General features: G+C 37.5%; 1 protein-coding gene across 1 annotated transcript in view; it reads right to left on the bottom strand.

The window, feature by feature from the left end:
* The window catches only part of IL1RAPL1 (interleukin 1 receptor accessory protein-like 1), a 1,088,386-nt gene that overhangs the window by 22,117 nt on the left and 1,046,433 nt on the right, over positions 1–19,836 (bottom strand). The window contains exons 7-8 of the mRNA XM_004689926.1: positions 12,749–12,881; positions 10,736–10,881 (exon numbers count right to left, since the gene is read on the bottom strand). Of these exons, the coding sequence (XP_004689983.1) occupies positions 10,736–10,881; positions 12,749–12,881 (279 nt within the window). The remainder of the gene's footprint in view (positions 1–10,735; positions 10,882–12,748; positions 12,882–19,836) is intronic.

The raw sequence follows: 19,836 nt of genomic DNA, 5'->3' as shown, positions 1-19,836 counted from the left end.
GCACGATGCATCTTGCTGGTATTATTTAACAACACTATAGTTTTTCTGTATCTAACAGTTTTTGACAACACTTTACAAACAGTTTTGCCTAAAAAATAATCTAAAACATATCCCATTGTAAGTGAAGGTATGGATTCCAAATTTCACTTATTCTAATTGTATTGCTTTACAGAAGAGAAACTAAACTGGGCTAATAGTCGACCCTTGAAAATAAATTCGTTTCTACTAATTTTTATGTGACTTCTGAGTTGTTTCTGATAGCAGTCTATACAAAAATTCAGCTAATATGGATATTTTACTATGGTACCTTCTTTTTTTATTGAAGTAATACTACATTATATAAATTTCATGCTGAGAATCTATAATATACTCTGCTAAGTTAGCAGCTAAACATCTTTGATGTCCTCTTTTAAGTACCTTGTAATACTACGATATTTAAAAAATAAAGACATATTCATTTGGGAGAGAATTAGAAGTACATCCAAGCAGTTATGAGTTGTGACTTTGTAATTGTGGGATAGTATAAATGAGTTTCAAGTCACCCCATTTTACATGACTCAGAATTCCAGACTTAAGTTAGGCTATTTCTGTGTCATTCTTTCAGGCTCTAATGAAGGTCTCTTCCACTTCAGTCTCCATGAATTTGGTAACCAATACCAGTCAGTACTTTATGAAATCTAGTCTGTACATTTGAAGGAATTGTGATTTCTATTTTGCAGCTCTAGGAACTTGTCATCTAAAGACCTGAATCAAATTTACAAACACTTAAAACCATAAGCGAATCCCTGAGAAGAGCGACTACTTTATTTTACATTCAAGATTCTCGAAATGAGATACAATGACTCAAATCTATGAGAATCTGTAACGTCTGACAGGCTAATATATGCTATTAGTCACCCAGGGTTTAATACGTTCTTACAAGATTCTTGCACTGGGGCTTAGAGACAATTAGTTTATAAATGATAAAAATGAAGAACACTGATACAAAGAGACTTGCTTTAGGTCATACACAAGTGAGAAGTCAAAACCAAGGTACTCTCAAATGTCTGTCAGGTGTTTTCATCACAGTTCACAATTTTTTAGTCATTCCTCATTCAGATCAAATTTCAATTCATGGTAATAATTTGTGGGTGGTTTGGAAAATGACAGTTTTGTGCTTTCTTTACTATCCTACCAGATTTTTTTTTTGTAAAATAAAAGTAAAATCTATTTTAATAGCATTTAAATGTCCACTTTTTATTTCGAGAAATCTACCTCCAGATATATTATTCTTCAGAGAACACACGCTAAAAATAGTGTGTGCCCTAAAAGTAGAGACAAATAGCTAACATATTTCTTACAGATGGCAAATGTAATTCTCAAAACTAAAATCTAATACAAGTTACCATGGTAATTTATTGAAAATCAACACATTTTCCCCTACTTTATGACCTGAGAGAGTACTTAGCATTTTTTTATGTGTCAAGTCTAATTTCTCACTTTGCCGACCTAGTTGTCAAAGTTCGATATACAGGGACTGCTTATTAAAAGTTATACCTTGTATTTCATGACCCAGTTGTGCCACTTTTCCACCAATGCAGACATTCACATAAAAATGCACAGCAAACTCCCTCTCCCCAGCAACAGTGCTTCAGTGCTGCAGGATGGCGGCAGACATCCCTCTGACAGAGAGACTCAACTACTAAGGACACCTAACCCAGTGCTTCACCCGCAGCTGGCACTCAATACATATTTGGTGAATGGGAATGATCTGTTGCCTTCACATACAAGAGCACTGTATGAATCGTTTTCAGGTAGCCTGCAGTGAGGTGAGATCTTGTTCAGGAGACGAACCATTGTCAGCCAACAGTTGTTTTGACTTAGAAACATTGCAAATGTTAATACAGTTCTGAGGAGGTAGATTTCTCTAAATAAAAAGGGCGAATATTAATGTAGTTCTGAGAAAGTTCTGAGAATAACTTATTTGCATAGGCTGAAGTATATGTATATATTTTTATATTATAAGACATTCCCTAATAATTTCTCTTTTTCCAGAGGTATTTGTAGGAAATGTGTCCAACAATAAGGGCCTTCTTGATTTAAGAGGTCAATTATTTAATACTTGAAAAGAGTGCCCTCTCAGACATCTCGCTAAGTAGAACATGTGTTCTATTAAAGCAGAAGGATGTATTGGTGAGTGGTGGCTGTGAATATGCTATCTTGTTTGTGAGTTCTGGTCACAATGTGAAATTGTACTACGTGTGTGTGACACCACATCAGCGCGTGATTATTTTATAAACTGCCTGCTTATCATTTTCCAAAATAAAGAGGCATTCCAACGGATTCCTTCTGCCCTCACCTTACGTTTACTCCTATTTTATAACCTCTGTTATAAATAAGTTTATTTAGGGCTCTCCCTGGTGGCACAATAGTTTAAAGCACGGCACTATGAAGCTCTCTGCAGCCACTGCAGCACAAGATCAATCCCCAGCCAGGGAGCTGACCCACATGGCGTGGCAGACCTCTCCTGTCTTTCCCACTGCTCCCCTCAGCAGTGTGTTTCAGTCGAGCTGCCTGCTCTGCTCCCCACTCTGTCTCTGGTGAGCCCTCTCACCCACTACACCTTCGGGCTGCATCCCAGTTCTGTAAGCATAAATAAACTTTAAAAAAAGTTTTATCTATTATTATTATGTAAGCTTAGCAAGACTTATGCTTGCTAAAATGGAGCTTTTGAAGATATAGGGCATGTCTGTCCAGATTGCGTTAAGTTTTTATTTGCATTTATTTTAATGTACATTCATGTCATTGACCTATAACATGGAGGTTCAATTCTCATACTACCTCTTCTTTTCCTTACCACACATAATTGAGATTTAGCTGTGTTCAAGTGTTCAAAACAGGAAATTAGTAGTATTTACTGCCCACCATGTATCTTGTTCCTCCTTGGTAATTGCTATTTGCATAGGCTGAACAGTCTATATAACTTATTTGCATAGGCTGACAAATATGTATACATTATTATATATGTTGTTAAAACATTCCCAAATGGATTTTTTTTCCCAAGAAGGCATTTGTACGAAATGTGTCCAACAATAAGGGCCTTCTTGATTTAAGAGGTTACTTATTTAATACTTGAAGAGAGTGCCCTCTCAGACATCTCTCTAAGTAGAAAATGTGTTCTATAAAGCACAATTTCATTGAATACATGAGGCAAGTAACCTCATTAAAAGTAGAGTGTGAGGGCAACTTACTGATGCTCAAATAGGTTCAAAGGTGTTGACCAGGTAAAAGAAATGAGGCAATTAATTGGAAATAGTTTCACTGACTAGCTATACTCTTCTCTCATTCCTCTCTTATGGAAACAGTGAACTCAAGAGAGCTAGTTGCTCTTTACCTATTAGGTGGTACCAAGTTTATTAGAAGATATATTGTCTAGGCAAACATCTTGGTATGCTATTTGTGGCCCATAGACCAGCAGAGTGAACACCAATAAGGAACTTGTTTGAAATTCAAATCTTCAGTCCCACCTCAGACTAATAAATTAGAATCAATCTTGAACAAACATCCTATGTGATTTGTGGGTCATATAAAGATAGCAACAAGTAGTGAAACACTGTTCTTGAGACTTGTAGTGAACTTTTAAAGCATACAAACACAAAGAACTTAATTTTGTCAATTCTCACGAGAAATGCCTATTCTGTTGATCTTCCAGTTTGGGCATTACTTATCAAGAAAAAAGAATTGAGGTCAATTGTTGCGATGTCTTGCACAACTGAGGGAAAGAGAAGCAAGGGAAATAATACAGGATAGAAGAAAACTTTGACTACAAAATGTCATATCTTATCCAAAGAAAGAATTTGTTAAACCTGATTTGAAGATGCTGCAGCAACACAACTAAAGCTTCTTAATATGTTGGCATTGCATAAGCGACGACTCAGTAAAAGCTTTAATTTTAAGCTTCTTTTTTCAAATTTATTTATGCATACAGAACTGGGGTACAAGCCAGAGGTGTAGGGACAGTGAGAGGCTTCACCAGAGACTGAGGTGGGGGAGCAGAACAGGCAGATCCACAAAGTCCACTGCTGAGGGGAGCAGCGGGCAGGTCAGGAGGGGTCTGCCTTGCCACGTGGGTCACCTCTGGGGCTGGGGATGGAACTCACACTGAAGCAGCTGCGGCCAGCCTGCAGTGCTGCGTCCTAACCCATTGAGCCACCAGGAAGAGCCCCTCTCCTCAGTTTTTTTTTTTTTTAAAGATTTATTTATTTGTGCATACAGAACTGGGGTACAGGCCAGAGGCTCAGGGGCGGTGAGAGGCTTCACCAGAGACAGAGCGGGGAACAGAACAGGCAGATCAACGAAGTACACTGCTGAGGGGAGCAGTGGGTGGGTCAGGAGAGGTCTGCCACACCATGTGGTCACCTCCGGGGCAGGTGGGAATCGAACTCATGCGGAAGCGGCTTTAGATTCTCAGTGCTGTGCTTTAACCCGCTGCGCCACCAGGGAGGGCCCTCTCCTCAGTTTTTAATGAGTTATTATCTTTCCATACAGAGGGTAAGGGGAGTTTGAAATCTAGGGAAAGTTGGTTATTCCAATATTCTAAACTCAGTAGTCAAAAATGTCAAGTGGGGAATCCTGAAAGAGGTCTGTGACCTACTCACTGTATTTCTCCATAAACAAATGCACTGTGTTAACACTAACAAGGATATGGACACATATCACAAAAATGATTCATTATAAGACCGGATAAGCAATCCACAGGGCCTAAATTCATCCTGCTTTAAAACAGTACTTCCTGAATGATGTGCGTGTTAATTACATTACTAAAGATATTTTGAGCACTAGGGAGTTTATTGAGCAAGTCTAATTCTTATCGATTACATTCTTTGGAGGGAGAAATTCTGTGTGTGTGGGCTTGTGCACATACACACAAGAATTAAAATGGGTTTTGGGGGGAATAGAGAACATGTAAATGTTTACCATTATTAACTAATGCTAGTCTCTCAGAAAGATACTTAGCTAGTTCCTAAACTACTTCATGATGAATGGTCATATTATTGTAACCAATATTCTAAACATAACCATTTAGAACAGGATTGTTAATGAGCATTCCCCTAATGTAACAGGTTCAACACCAAATGTTCACAAGAAGCACAACTCTGTTCCAGGAATGCTTAATATCAATGCAATTGAAAAAGTAGATGACATTCCAAATTATACGGATCCTTATTTCCTGTTCATTTAATTTTATGTGTCACACACATAGTAGGTTCTTAATAATTATCATGAGATGCATGAATAAATCAATACAATTATCCTTTAGGAAAGCACATTCAAGCCAAGGTAAATGTATTATAAATTCAAATACATTATCAATGGAATAAAATTGCTCAAATTAAAGCTGGCCATTTTAATGAAAAACAAATTAACTTTAAGGGAGTTTTAATGGAACCCATTATTGCCGCATCCTGTGTTATCCAGAGTATCAAGGTTGTAGTGGAGATATGGAAAAGTTGCTTTCACTTACCAGGTGATGAATATGTGCCAGACATGGTGATAAGTACTGACACACATTAGGTCATTTACCCTCAGAACCGCTCAATATGGCAGGTACTATTATTATTCCCATTTTAGAGAAGATACATTTGAGGCTTACAAGGAACTACAGTGATTTGTCCAAGATAACAGAGGTAGTAACCTCAGAGTTGGGAACCAGAAGCAATGATCTTGAAGGTGTCCACTTTTTGCCTTGGTTCTTTTTGAATCAAGAACAAACCGCTTGAGCTTGTTAGGAACTAGAGTAGGGATAAGGAGCAGGACAGTCATAGGCCCCATGGCTTTATTGCTCTTTCCTCTTCATCCTTCTCCGACTGTACATGCTAGTTCTTTGTATAGAATATGAGCTGTGCGGGGCCCTCTCTGGTGGTGGAACAGGTTAAGGCACAGCACTATGAAGCTATCAGTAGACACTGTAGCATGTGTTCAATCCCGAGCCAGGGAGGTGACCCACATGGCGCAGCAGACCTCTCCTGACCCGCCCACTGCTCCCCTCAGCAGTGTGTTTTAGTGGATCTGCCTGTTCTGCTCCCCAGTCTGTCTCTGTGGAATCTTCTCACCACCCCACCTCTGGCCTGTACCTCAGTTCTTGTGTGCCTAAATAAATAAATAACTCTTAAAAAAAAAAAAAAAAAGGCTATGAGCTGTACCTATATGCTGCATATCTGTTGAGACCCTCACTAGCCAAATATCTTCCTGGCTGCAGCAATCAACAACTCTAAATATTACCAAACAGGGTTTTTCTATGGTCAAATTTCTTGTTAAATGTTTAGTCAGCTTTTTTGGAATTAAGCTTTTTTTTTTTTTTTAAATAATGGGTGATCTGAACTCTATTCTAGCTCAGTCCCAGTAGAGTTATTTATTGATTTATTGTAACATCCTCTTGGCATTAAGAAAGACTAACTTGATATATTAAAGTGATGTCTTAAAGAATTCTTTTGCCTATTGGATAACTCTGACATTTTTATTATATCAAACAGTTTTGGGTGAAAGGTTAGCGGTGGAAGACCAATGTGAAGGTAAGGTTGGCAAAGGTATATCCTGGCAAGTTTACCTGTCAGAAGAACACACAATTCATAGTTTACAAGATCTGTATTAATCAAATGCTTTAACATATTTCTCTAGGGAGGTTTTAGAAAGGAAGATTTTGAAAGCCTGTAAAGTAAGGTAAGGGATTTATGGGTCAATGGCAAAAAGTGTAATTAGTATCGACAGCTTCCAGATTGTTCTCTGAGCATTAAGTCTCCTGAGTAATACAGTAACTCATCTGAAATTACATAACTGCTAACAGCACTTTGACTTTTTCTAGTTGGTTAATGAAGAACCAAACTATAAGCTGAAATGTGCCCTGACCTTCTGGACAGTGAGGGGCTGGTGTACTTGAACTTACACTGTATGTCATCTGAATCCCTTTCTCACCAGGATGGATGGAACAGATCATTGGACATGGACAGGAGCTTTTCAAGAGCAGGACACAACACTGCACCCATTGCTGCCTTTGTGAGCTGATTCACATGCTTACAAGGAACACACCCACTAACTTGAAGAGGAACTTTTGCTGTACATGACCTCGGAGGACTCTTATTGGCTGTTTTTTTTTTAATTTATTTATTTATTCATACAGAACTGGGGTACAGCCCAGAGATGTGGAGGGTGAGAGGCTTCACCAGAGACAGAGTGGGGAGCAGAACAGGCAGATCGACGAAGTACACTGCTGAGGGGAGCAGCGGGCGGGCCAGGAGAGGTCTGCCACGCCATGTGGGCACCTCCGGGGCAGGCGGGAATCGAACTCATGCCGAAGCGGCTTTAGATTCTCAGTGCTGTGCTTTAACCCGCTGCGCCACCAGGGAGGGCCGGCTGTTTTTTTTTTAATTGAGCTAACATTGATGTACAATGCGGCAGAGGTTTCAGAGTACATTTTCTCACCACACCCATCATTTTTGGCTTCTGAGTGCTTTTACCACACAATTAGAAAAATGTTGTTCATCTTAGTACATATCTGAAAAACTGTGGAAGATTTAAATATTGAAGAGTGTTCTAACATTGGCCACAGTGGTTTTATTCTTCATGTTTAGGGAATCAAACAGTATGGGGATTTTTTTTTCAAAACTTTTCTTGATTCTTCAACCATTTATTTTTGTAGGACTGGAAGTTTTTGTAGCTATAGGCAACTGAACCTTTGGCCCACACATGCTAAAAATAGCCTGGGGATGTTTGACTCTCTTGGCTGTGTCCCTGTCTTCAGGAAAAATTGTCATAGTCATATCCTCCTGAGCTACAACTCAGTTTCCTTCCTCTTTTCTTATGATCACTACTTAACTGTCAATCGTACCTTGTCTAAAGAAATGTTGTCTAAGTCTATGGATTTTTATATGTGCCCTATTATATTTTTTACTACTTCCCTTCCTAAGGAATATTTCAGACTCTTTAATTAAAACACATTCAAGAGAAATAACCAGAATGGTAAAAATATTTTATCACACAAAGAAAGAATGAATAGGGCCCTCCCTGGTGGTGCAGAGGCTTAAAGCACAGCACCAAGAAGCTAAAGCCACCTCAGCATGAGTTTGATCCCCGCCCTGGAGGTGACCCACATGGCACAGCAGACCTCTCCTGACCCGCCCGCTGCTCCCCTCAGCAGTGTACTTCATCCATCTGCCTGTTCTGCTCCCCACTCTGTCTCTGGTGAATCCTCTCTCTCTCTCACTGCCCCTGAGCGTCTGGCCTGTACCCCAGTTTTGTACGTACAAATAAATAAATCTTAAAAAAGAAAGAATGAATGAATAAAATGATGAAAAGTTGAAGTCAAAGAAGTAAAGGCCCAGCAGGATCGTGGTGATGGCCATCAAATTTGAAAGGTTGTTTTTGGGAAGAGACATTAAAAGTTTAGAACTGAGGTCAAGGGGTAGACCGACAATGAACTAGAGATGTCTTTTTTTTTTTTTTATCCCATCTTTTATTGTGACATAAGCTGTCAAATGTAGGTGTTTTTTAGATGCCTTTATCAGGAAGAGAAAGTTTCCTTCTAGTCCCAGTGTGCTGAAATTTTTTTCAGTCATCAGAAATGAATGCTGGATTGAGTGAAATGCTGTCATATCTCTCTAAGATGAGAGGCAGATTGTGGAAGTGCTCACTTCGAACCACTAAGGAAAATGAGCAATCCTGGGTGGATTTCTCTGCATCTACTGAGGATTTTTTTTTTATGTTTGCGAATTTAGTGAATTACCCAGATTGATAAAAAAATGTTCTAGGCAAGTTCATTTTTCATGGCTTCTTTTTTTTTTTTTTTTTGTCTATAAAGTAGGATGGTGGCATCGGTTTATAACACTGTATGCAATTCAGAGACACAACATCACATTAATGAGGTAGGAATGCACTGGCATAGCAGATGCTGTATAAATTTGCTCATATTTTAGAGACTGGGCCAGAGGTACATGTGCACATATCTTACCCATTACCTCCTCTCCCCGTTCTCTAGAAAGGGACCCCTCTTCATTTTTATCTGCCTTTCAGGGCCTATAAAGTGCTGCTTGGCATAAAGTAGGTATGATATACATCGAGATGCTTTCTAATTTTTTTTTCCAAAGATAAAATTGGCTTTTTCAAGAGGGAATGGGATCCACAATGAGCTGATAGATCACTTGGGAAAGTGTTAAGAAGTAGTTCAATTATATAATTTTGAAGCTGCCTTCCAGCCCTGAGAAGCTATTTCTGTTCTTTTCTGTGTATATTGTTACTATACATCCCTTTATTGACTGAATATAATATAGCTGAACTAGAGAAAGAAACATTAATATTGCTAGCTGTGGCTCACCTTTCCCCTCTGCTCACATCCCCCAAAAGTAAACTATTTTAATAGTGCAGTCACCTTGACAGCCGAGGTGTCTGTTTTAATAGCTTTGGTCACATTCAAAGGGAATCTACTGCTCAATAGTGTGTATGTTGGGGTGGGGGTTGGGAGGGAAGAGTCTTCAATGTTCTCTTTCTTCTTTAACCTCAAAGAGTTTAGCATTAAACACGTGCTTTGAAATTAAAATCACTGCACTTGTGCTGAGTACAAGAGGAGCATCAAGTGTGTATGTTCCCCAAACTGGAAAGGCTTCACTTAGCACACTGTAGAACAAAAATACGTTTTTTTCCTCTAATAATATACATGCCAACTAAAAGACATGGCTCAAGCTTTACAACCGTCTCTAACTTCAAACAATTATACATTTACTTAATCCAGTGCGTAGACATTGGGGCTACCATGGAATTGGTTTTCATGTAGCAGATGGTGCATAACCACAACCTATTTTACTTGAATTATTATTGAGCAGCTGAGTAATAATAACTCATTAATGGATAATTAATGCTAATGGGTAATTAATGCATTATTATTACTCATGGAATGATACATGTAAACATTATCCAAGGCAGAAAAAAGGACTACAAAGGTCTACAAAGACTGCAGTGCGGAGTCCTTACACATATTTCTTCCACTAAAGGAACACCCTTTCAATAAGAAACACTGTTTGGCTGAACATTGTTTTGGTCAATTTTAATTGGCTTACCTATTTCTACTACTAATAATACGCACATTTAACTAAATACTCCCTGTGCACAGGTTCTCTGCCAAATCCTCATATTTTCTTGTTTTCTTTTATCCTAAAATCACTCTGAAAAGTTGATGCTATTACTTCTCCATTCTGTATATCAGAAAACTGAAGCTTCAGGGAAGTTAAAATACAGTTGATATTAAATGCTCCCTGGTGGTGCAATGGGTTAGGACACAGCACTGCAAGCTAGCAGCAGCCACTTCAGTTCGAGTTCTATCCCCAGCCCCGGAGGTGACCCACATGGCACAGCAGACCTCTCCTGACCCGCCCGCTGCTCCCCTCAGCAGTGCACTTTGTCGATCTGCCTGTTCTGCTCCCCACCCTGTCTGTGATGAATCCTCTCACCACCTGTACCCCAGTTCTGTATGCATAAATAAATCAATCTTAAAAGAAAAAAAGGAGAGCAAGGAACCCGGGCTTCATTCTTGAGCTTCAGCTGGGCAGCCTACTTCAGTGCCAGGAGCCTCAAGGTCCTGGTGCTAATGTGATTATTTTATTTAGGATCTATTTGTGTAGCAAAAGAGAACTCAGTTTTTTTTGGCTCCCAATTATTTCCTTCTCATTATAACTTCCATAGATCATTCAAGCTTAGAGGTTACACTCACCCCTTTTATGAAGGAGAACGCTGGCATGTCGACGTCCATTTCCATTTTCAACATAACAGGAGTAATTTCCCAAGTCGCCTTCTTCTACAGAGTCCACAATTAATGAGATGGAAACTTCTTGTTCACCTAGATGCTCCTTAAGAATTCTAGAATATAAAACAAAGCAAAACAAAAAACCCACACACACATACACATACATGAAAAGAAGGAAGGGTAGGTGAAAGTGAATCTGATGTGAAAATACCTATACCTGTGCTTCAAATTTGACTATGGATTGATGTGATCTTAATTAAATTATATCATGCCCTTTTCTTCTTCACTTCTAATGAGGAAGCTTGTCTTTGTAGATGCTAATGAAGTTGCAGTTAATTATCTCTGTTAGCAGGACAATCATGCTGTCATAATAGAGAGGTGAGAGAGACCTTGAGGAAAAGTTTACTTTTCTTTTTGCTTTACCTTTAAAAGAAATATGATGCAAGGTGAGATAAGAACTCCTAATATCTTAGGCTGGAGGACTAATTACACATCGAGTTAATTTAAAGAAAAAAAGAATGGGAAATTAATGAGCTATTTTGACATTTCAGTTGAAATCTCAATCCTGGCATTTTTTTTTAAGATGCAAGTCAACTGCCTATTATTAAAGAAATATGAAGTTATAAACCTGTATACTGAATGTTCTAATAAAATGTTTAATTCTGATATTTAAAATTAATGGTAAATGCTTACTAACCTCACATCAAAGCTTTAAAGCCATCTTTCAGAGCATGCGGGGAAACTTCAAAGCAGGTCTCCCTTTTCCTGCTCAAAGATTATCCAACTCTACCCTCCCACCTGTTTTAACTGAGCTTTGCACTCTTTCTAATTCACAATGAAAGAAAACTACTTTTAGAACCTTCCCTGAGTTCCCACAAAGAGAGGGGATAAGTTACGTTTACCATCTTTTGTAAAGATGTAATACTTCAGTATTACAAAGCATATGGGTGAAAGGTAATAGTGATGCTTTACATATGAAAAGTGGCAAAGGATCATTTTAGTACACATTGGAGACTTGTGCATCTGGAAATTTCTGAACCCTCTTGGAGTGCAATATTCTTGTGTATTTGTTGCCAGGAAGATGATCCCAATAGAAGTAACCTGATATGACAGTTTTATATATTTTTTTTATTTTCCACGGGAACACTTTTCCTCTCCTACCTGTCATCAAATTTTAAAAGTCCTTTTTAGAAGGGGGGGATTTGGTTAAAATCCTTATTTATATTGAGACTATGCAACTTTTAGATGAGAGAATGTTTACAAATGATTAGCATTTTGATTCAGTTACAACTTCATTATTGTTACTCTCCTTGCTTATTTACATTACGATTACAAATAAGCATCTATGCCCATGCATAATTTTAATTATAATTGAATACCATAATACTTAAGAGTAAATGAATAAATTAACTGACTTTTCAAAAAGAGTCTTACATGTTATGCCCTCAAAATAGATGGCATTGTTAATAGTTATTTTCTATCATTCCCATGGTATAACTAGGATTTAAAGTCAGACTTTAAAAGGGATGCGAACATTTTGTATATCCTTTGTCATTCCTATCAAGTGCTTTCTAGTCTACTTGATGGCTCAAATATGTAACAATATACAAAAGGAAGTGACATAAATTGTGTTGGTTGAGTCCAAATACCTTGTTAGTATTTCTTCTCAACAATTAAAAAACAGAGCTCTTACAAACAAAAGGCCCAGTACCACATTTTTCATATTTTTTGGGGTCTAGTTTGTCTCTCACTCAGTATATCCCTTAGTGAAAATTTTTTCTTCAATTCTTTGCAAAGGACACTCATGTCTTGTAATTCCATTGTCAACCTCTTAGTGGTGTTTTGCCATTAATTGCTGTGAACTTTTCCTTATAGTAAAAGTAAAACCAAGAGAAGTATTTTCTTTTAACTCACTTTCTCTTCAGTAACAGAACAAATGCTAATCTTGACTGTACTTATTCAAAGAAAAAAAAAAATTACCTAATGTCACTTTCCCAAACTCGATTTTCATCCAGATCTTCAATAAACTTCTCTCCTTTCATCCAGTAAATTAAAGGACTGACATCTCCACTGTACCCAAAGAAAGCTCTGCAGGTTAGATTGGCTGAGTCACCTGTGGAGAGAAGTGATGGAAATGTGTTATAAAAGTACTTGTATACTCTTATTTTAGGCAAACTGGCAGGTAATGTTTTAATCATGTCATTGCTTTAATGAAACATCTCTCTAAAATAATATATTTTCAATCTGTCAATTTATAGAATGTGTGTTTCTGACATCCTGGCTAATGGAATAAGTGTGACTTAGAAGCTTTTTAAGACTACTCAGCTGTATTTGAAGGTTCTTCCATTGAGATCTGATTTATACTCATGTTGTCACATGCCTACATTGAATTTATGAATTTGGGGGAAAGATTACACAAAGGTGACGCACTCTTCTCAAAACATGACACCTGGGGGTATATATCCTTGACTACTGTATTTTTAAAAGGTAAGTAGAAGGAGTTTCTCAGTCCTGAGTGTGGAAAGTTCAAAGGGAACAAAGTCTTTAGATGGGAAAGGAAAGGAACATAATTTCAGAGCTCAAAAAATGTTCTTAAAATATACTTAATATTAAGGAATAACATTGTGAATAAGGAAACCAACACATATTCAGGGAAAAGCACACTAAAAAACAAACACATCTCATGAGAATAAATTCATAATGCTGTGCTTTAACCCGTTGCATCACTAGGGAGAGCCCTGAAGTTCATATTTTTATCTTAACTATGTTCACTGTGTAAGGAATATAGTGCCTATATAAATTCTTGCAATTCTTAAATTTCTAAGATGGTGTTGAATCAGACTTCTCCTTTTATCTTTGTTTATTCTTCATGTCATTCAAGGTTCCTCATGGACTTTGGTTCTAAATACAAAATACATCATTAGTGATCAGATAAGTCAAGCCTAAACAATGGCTATAAGCTTTTAAGGGGGAACATGGAGCTCCAAGTAGGTTCCTTTATTATTATATATATACATATACATATATATACATATATACTCATGTATGTATGTGTATATATGTATATATGTATATATATATATATATATATATATATACTTTCTAAATATTTTAATATGGAATCCTCCCTCCCCTGAAGATGACCTGAAAGTCAATTTCACTGGTTGGAAGTCAACCATGGATTTCTAGGGAAGTGTCATTCCAATGTCACAAAAACAATTTTGACATTCTTTGGTTATACATTTTCATAAGAGCACTAGCTTTTCTACAAGGGAACTATCTGTTATAGTGCTACAGTAGTGATGCATTCAGTAAATATCAAAATACTGCACAGTGCGATGGCTAACATCACATGCCAACAGAATCAACATATGCTACAGAGTTTTAAAATTTTCCATAGCAATAATTTACACAGCCTGTCTTTTAAGGGATCAAGTTTTAGTTTTTAGGTGGGACTTCATGACTGGAATTCAAATAGAAGTTTCCAGAAATTACCCAACTTTACTAAATTTTTTATTTATAGAAATTGGGCATGCCATTCCAACTCAACTTGACATTCTATAGCAAATAAGTCAATTGAATACATCTTTCATTGGGAATTGAGTTTGTCTTTCCTGTCACTCTCCTACCTTCCCAGACCAAGTGATTTTCTATTACCTAATTCTTCATTTCTCTCACATGCAGACCTTGTATTGCTACAACCTAGGTAAAGGCTGCTGCATCCATGTAAGGAATTTGCTTTCTCAATCACCTTGGTTCACCTAGTCTGACTACCCACCTTGCCTCAAGCTTCAATACTGGAGGTCTCTGTAGTGCTATCGGAACACCTAGAGAAACTTTCCAGTTTGGGGTAGGCTTGTTCTGCATCAGAGGGGGATTCATGGGAGCAATAGTAGAGGGTGGAGGGGAAAATAGAAAAGTACTCTAGGCTGAGAGGAAGAGCATGTATGAGAGAAAGTCAGGAAAAACCTCGGAGGAAGTAAAGTTCAGAGTGATTGAAGCTCAAATATACATGAGGATGGGAGTTGAAGGGGTTTGGGAGAAGAACAGAGCACGGATGGGCTGAAGCAGTGAGAACTCTCTCCTTCCATATAGGCCAAGTTGAAGATCTGGCATTTCCGTTTAAAGGCAGTTGCTTAGCTGGGGAAAGGTTTCAACTAGGAAATTATTCCATTGTCAAGAGATCACTTGCACTGAATTTGTAAAATTTGTGCAGGATCAGAGGGAATCAAGAAGTACTGAGGATGTTACAGTACTTTGAGATCACATAAAGGATAGTCACAGGAAAGCAGATTATTTTCACAAAATTTCTTAAAAGGATGACACACACATGATAGCTGTGACCACAGATCACTGTGCCGTTCACCAATGTGATAACAAGGAGCTTCACAAAGCAGAGATTAAACAAGAAGCCTGGTAAGGTTGTGATATACTTTTTTTGTTTTTAAAATTTACAAGCATTTCTGTGTGTGTGTGTGTATGCGTGTGTGAGAAAATGTGAGTGAATGAGAGAGATTGAGTATGTCAGCTGCTTCTCAATACAATCAGGATAGAAAGTCAACTTGAGCACAGCTCTGTTCTTTCAAGAGACTTTTGAGTGGTTTCTCTTAATTACATCTATTCTTTGACTGAACAAAAGATACCAGTTCCTTTCTTGCACATAGCTCTTCCAGCAGAAAAGGACACATGGAATCAATCCTGAGAGAAGACAGACTTGCACCTAAGACCACTCAACTGCTTAAGTGTTGTGGAGCAAAGTTGTGTCCACTTAATACTTTTCATCTGGGAAATGGTGGCTAATCGCAGGTGTCTCAGACAGCTGTGACATGGGCCCAAGTGTGTATTGCCTGTGTCTGAAAGCAAAAACAATGAACTCTCTTGTTTATTTTCCTCAGGTTGACTATGAACCAGGAGTTGAAGGAAATTTATGGAACATTGTGGGGTATAGGGAGAGATGATGGACTTCCACCCAATAGGGCAGATAGAGATTAATGAGAACAGATGAGAAAGTTAGAAAAATAGATTGCAGAAATTTTATTTAGGAGATAAATTAGGAAATAGGAGTTAGGAAAATAAAAATGATATGAACTTGTCCTTTTGAGTCATGAAATAGGACACGCCAGTTACAAAACAGATTTTAGCATCTGAATTTTAGGAACATTCCATCCACAATGCATTTCCGGTTCTTCTACTTCTGAATATCCTATTTTTCTTTTTTGTCTTAACTTCTCATTTCCACCTAGTCCACTTGTTACAGGGCACCCCAGTGTGAACTGGGCTGCCTGTCTGTGGGGCCTCGCCCACGCGCTTAAAATTCAGTTATATTGCAGGCACACATAAAAGGGTCAAAATGGGTTCATTTACAAAAGGGGGAAAGAAAAGGAAACAACTGGAATATCTTACCGGCTGGGCTGACTTGGGGCTCTGGTAACAAACTAACTGAAAGCCCCAAGTCACACGTTCCAGAGAGCCGTTTCTGAGCAAGAGAGCAAGAGACTAAATGGCTCCCTATTTATCCCCCAATGGCCCAGAATGCCTGCTTAGCTCCGCCCTTGGGTCCTCGCAGTTCTCTCCCTGGTACTGCTGGGAGTTGTAGTTTCCAATCACTGGAGTAGGGGGGAGAGACCAGAAAGCTGGAGTAGGGGTGGAGTCCACAAGACTCTGCAGAGTTCCTTTAGGACATCCTTCCCCTTAACACACCTAGTTCCTCATTAAATCTCAATTCAAAGAGCACCTCTTCCAAGACTAGAACAGACTGACTTGGCTTTTCTAGTATAGCACTCTGCTCTCTATTCTGCTGAAGTTATTGAAAAATATTTTAACTTTATCATCATATATTCCTTGTAAGAGCCTTTACTTTGCTTTCATGTCAAGCCCTACAACTAGAGAGGAATGTATTCTCCAGAAGCAGAAATGACATTGGTACTTACTTTTGTATATTACCAGGATCCCATTACAGTTGTCTTTAATATGTTAGAAACTCCATAAATAATTGCAAAATCAACAACTTACTTAATATCTCCTGAACTTGCATTTCCCACATCTCCCCTTCTCAAAGCTTCATGAATTAAAGGTCACATGTCTCTACACGTCCATAACATCTTTAAAGATACATCACCCAAAGCAAGGACAGTGAAGGAAAGGATAAATGGCTGGGATTACACCAAGTTAAAGAGCTTCTGTAAAACAAGAAGACACCCCACTGATTGGGAGATAATTTTTGCACACAATACCAATCACAAAGATATACAAAGAGCTGATGAAACTCAACAAAAATAAAGTGAACAACCCCATTAAAAAATGGGGAGAAGAGCTAAAAAGACACTTCTCCAAAGAGGAAATGTAGATGGCCAACAGGCATGTGAAAAAATGTTCAGCATCACTTGTAATATGAGAAATGCAAATTAAAACCACAATGGGATACCATGTCGCACCAGTGAGAATGGCACAAATTAAAGCCCAAGCCTAGCTTGTAAACTAGCCTGCAACTCGAAAAAAGCAGAGTCTCCTCATTCAGATATTGTTTCACTTGCTGACTGGAGCAGGTTTATACCAGTTTGTGAGAATCAATGACTAAATTTTCAGAAATTCTATAAGCAGATTTTTAAATTCTATTATTGTTCAAAGTTAAATTGCAGAAACTTATCATTAAGTGCACTATATTAAAAATAAAGCCAATGGATACCCAAAACATCCTTTTTTTTTTTTTTTTTTTTTGCCACACAATTCATTTACGGTAGTTGGATGGCAGAAATTCTGTTCAACAGTATACTGTAACTGCCTCTCTTTTCCCAACTGTCCACTTGGAGAAGATTATGTTGGTAGCTTGAGGTTAGCCATGGTGGAAGTATTTAGCCCATAAATTGTCAAATGCTATATATCAGGCTATACAGTCACTTTGTTGATTGTTTACATTTAAGACAATGATGGAAAAATTGTTACTTATGCAGATCAAACTTTAAAATGGCATGTCTATAACTGTTATATTGACATAGCACAAACATTAAGAAAAATCTCCCTTAGTATTCAATAACTATAATCTGATTCAGCAAAGAAGTCACATCATTGATGAACAAATAAAGCTGACATATATCTCCAACGTTTTACTCATATTTGCCAGCATAAACAAAATGCTTTATGCCAGAAGTACACTTGGAGAAAGAACTGTTGGTAAACATTTACCAGCACAGCACTCTATAAAATTGATTTTTAAAGAGGTAGCACACACATTTAAATCACTTTTATGATATATAACACACATATCATTGAATGTACCTAAAGTACACAATTCAATGGTTTTCAAAATATTTTTGCAACCAACATCACAGTCAGTTTTGAGACATTTAATTACCCCCTGAAAGAATTTCTGAAACAATTAACAGTCATTTTTCATATCCCTCTCCATCTCCCAGCCCTTGGCAACCATGAATCGACTACTTTCTGTCTTTATGGACTTGCCTATTCTCGATACCTTATATAAATGGGACTGCCCAATAGAAAGTTTTGTGGATGGTTTCTTTTGTTTAGCTTAATGTATTCAAAGTTCATACATGTTACAGCATGTAGCAATATTTCATTCTTCTTCATGGTCAAAGAACATTCCATTTTATCCTTATATATCACTTTTGTTTATTCATTCATCAGCTGACAGAGATTTGGGTTCTTTTCCATGCTTTGGCGCTTACAAATAATGCTGCTTTGACTACTACTGTGCAAATTTTTGCTTAAACGTCTTTTTGTTTCTCTTTGGTATATATATTTAGGCATGGAGTTACTGGGTCAGAGCTACTTCTATCCTAAAGCATTTGAGGAATTGTCAAACTGTTTTCCAAAGTGACTGTATCAGTTTATATTCTCACCAACAAGGCATGAGGGTACCTATTTTTCCACATGCTCACCGACTCTTGCTCTCTACCTTTTTGAGTGTAGCTATTCAAGTGATTTTGATGGAGAATCGCTTTGTGGTTCTTATTATTCACATTCAGAAATCAAATACTTATTATATATAGTGCTATATTATTAATAATCAGTGTTCAAAGTTCTATAAACGATATACGATAATAGACTATAGGATGTAATTGTAAATATCATACTGAAAATGCTTGTTATAGACACTACGAGGGATATTTAATGTTATTTGAGAATATACTGAAGCTAAATCAAATGTTGAAAACTTGTACATTTTTTTAAAAAGATTTATTTATTTGTGCATACAGAACTGGGTATAGGCCAGAGGTGCAGGGGCAGTAAGAGGATCCACCAGAGACAGAGTGGGGAGCAGGACAGGCTGAGTGATGAAGTACGCTGCTGAGGGGAGCAGCGGGCTGGCCAGGAGAGGTCTGCCGCGCCATGTGGTAACCTCTGGGGCAGGCGGGGATCGAACTCATGAGGAAGTGGCTTTAGCTTACTAGTGCTGTGCTTTTAACCTGCTGTGCCACTAGGGAGGGCCTGAACACTTGTACTTTTTTAAGAAAAACCGAGGACAGGTATTTTCAAAGGTAAAAAGTACACATATTTTAAACAAAATATTAATATAAATGGGGCCCAGAGGTTCATCTATCTCCTTTGAATTAAATACAAGGACACTTACTAGCATCATTTTTATACACTATATTTTGTACTTTTGCTTATACAGTAAAAACTGAGAAATAATAAAATGCTTTTAAGGGATGATAAAATATTACCTGAAGATAATTTAATTGCACACTTAGCCAATTCAAAGGAACTTACAATTTTCACTTAATTCTTTTCATTTTAGATCGTTCACTTAACATTTATTGAGAGCTTATTATGTGGCAGAGATTATGCTGAACAGTTTGCACATTAATTCATTTAATCCTTACAAATCTGTAAGGTACAATTAATAACCATATTTTACACAAGAGAAAACTGAGATTTATAATGGCTTGGTACTCTGTACATTTCGCAGCTAATAAATAATTATTTCTTACTAGAAAAGTTTTAAATGTGACCTGTTGACATACTTTTGTATTTGCACTACAAAATATAAAAATGTGTATTTTGAGTTATTCTATAAAATCATATGAAATATGTCAAAATCATAAAAA

This window comes from Condylura cristata, unplaced genomic scaffold (assembly GCF_000260355.1).
Source record: "Condylura cristata isolate star-nosed mole 26May11 unplaced genomic scaffold, ConCri1.0 scaffold00027, whole genome shotgun sequence".
NCBI classification, from domain to species: Eukaryota; Metazoa; Chordata; class Mammalia; order Eulipotyphla; family Talpidae; genus Condylura; species Condylura cristata.
This window is presented reverse-complemented; position numbering and strand designations above follow the sequence as displayed.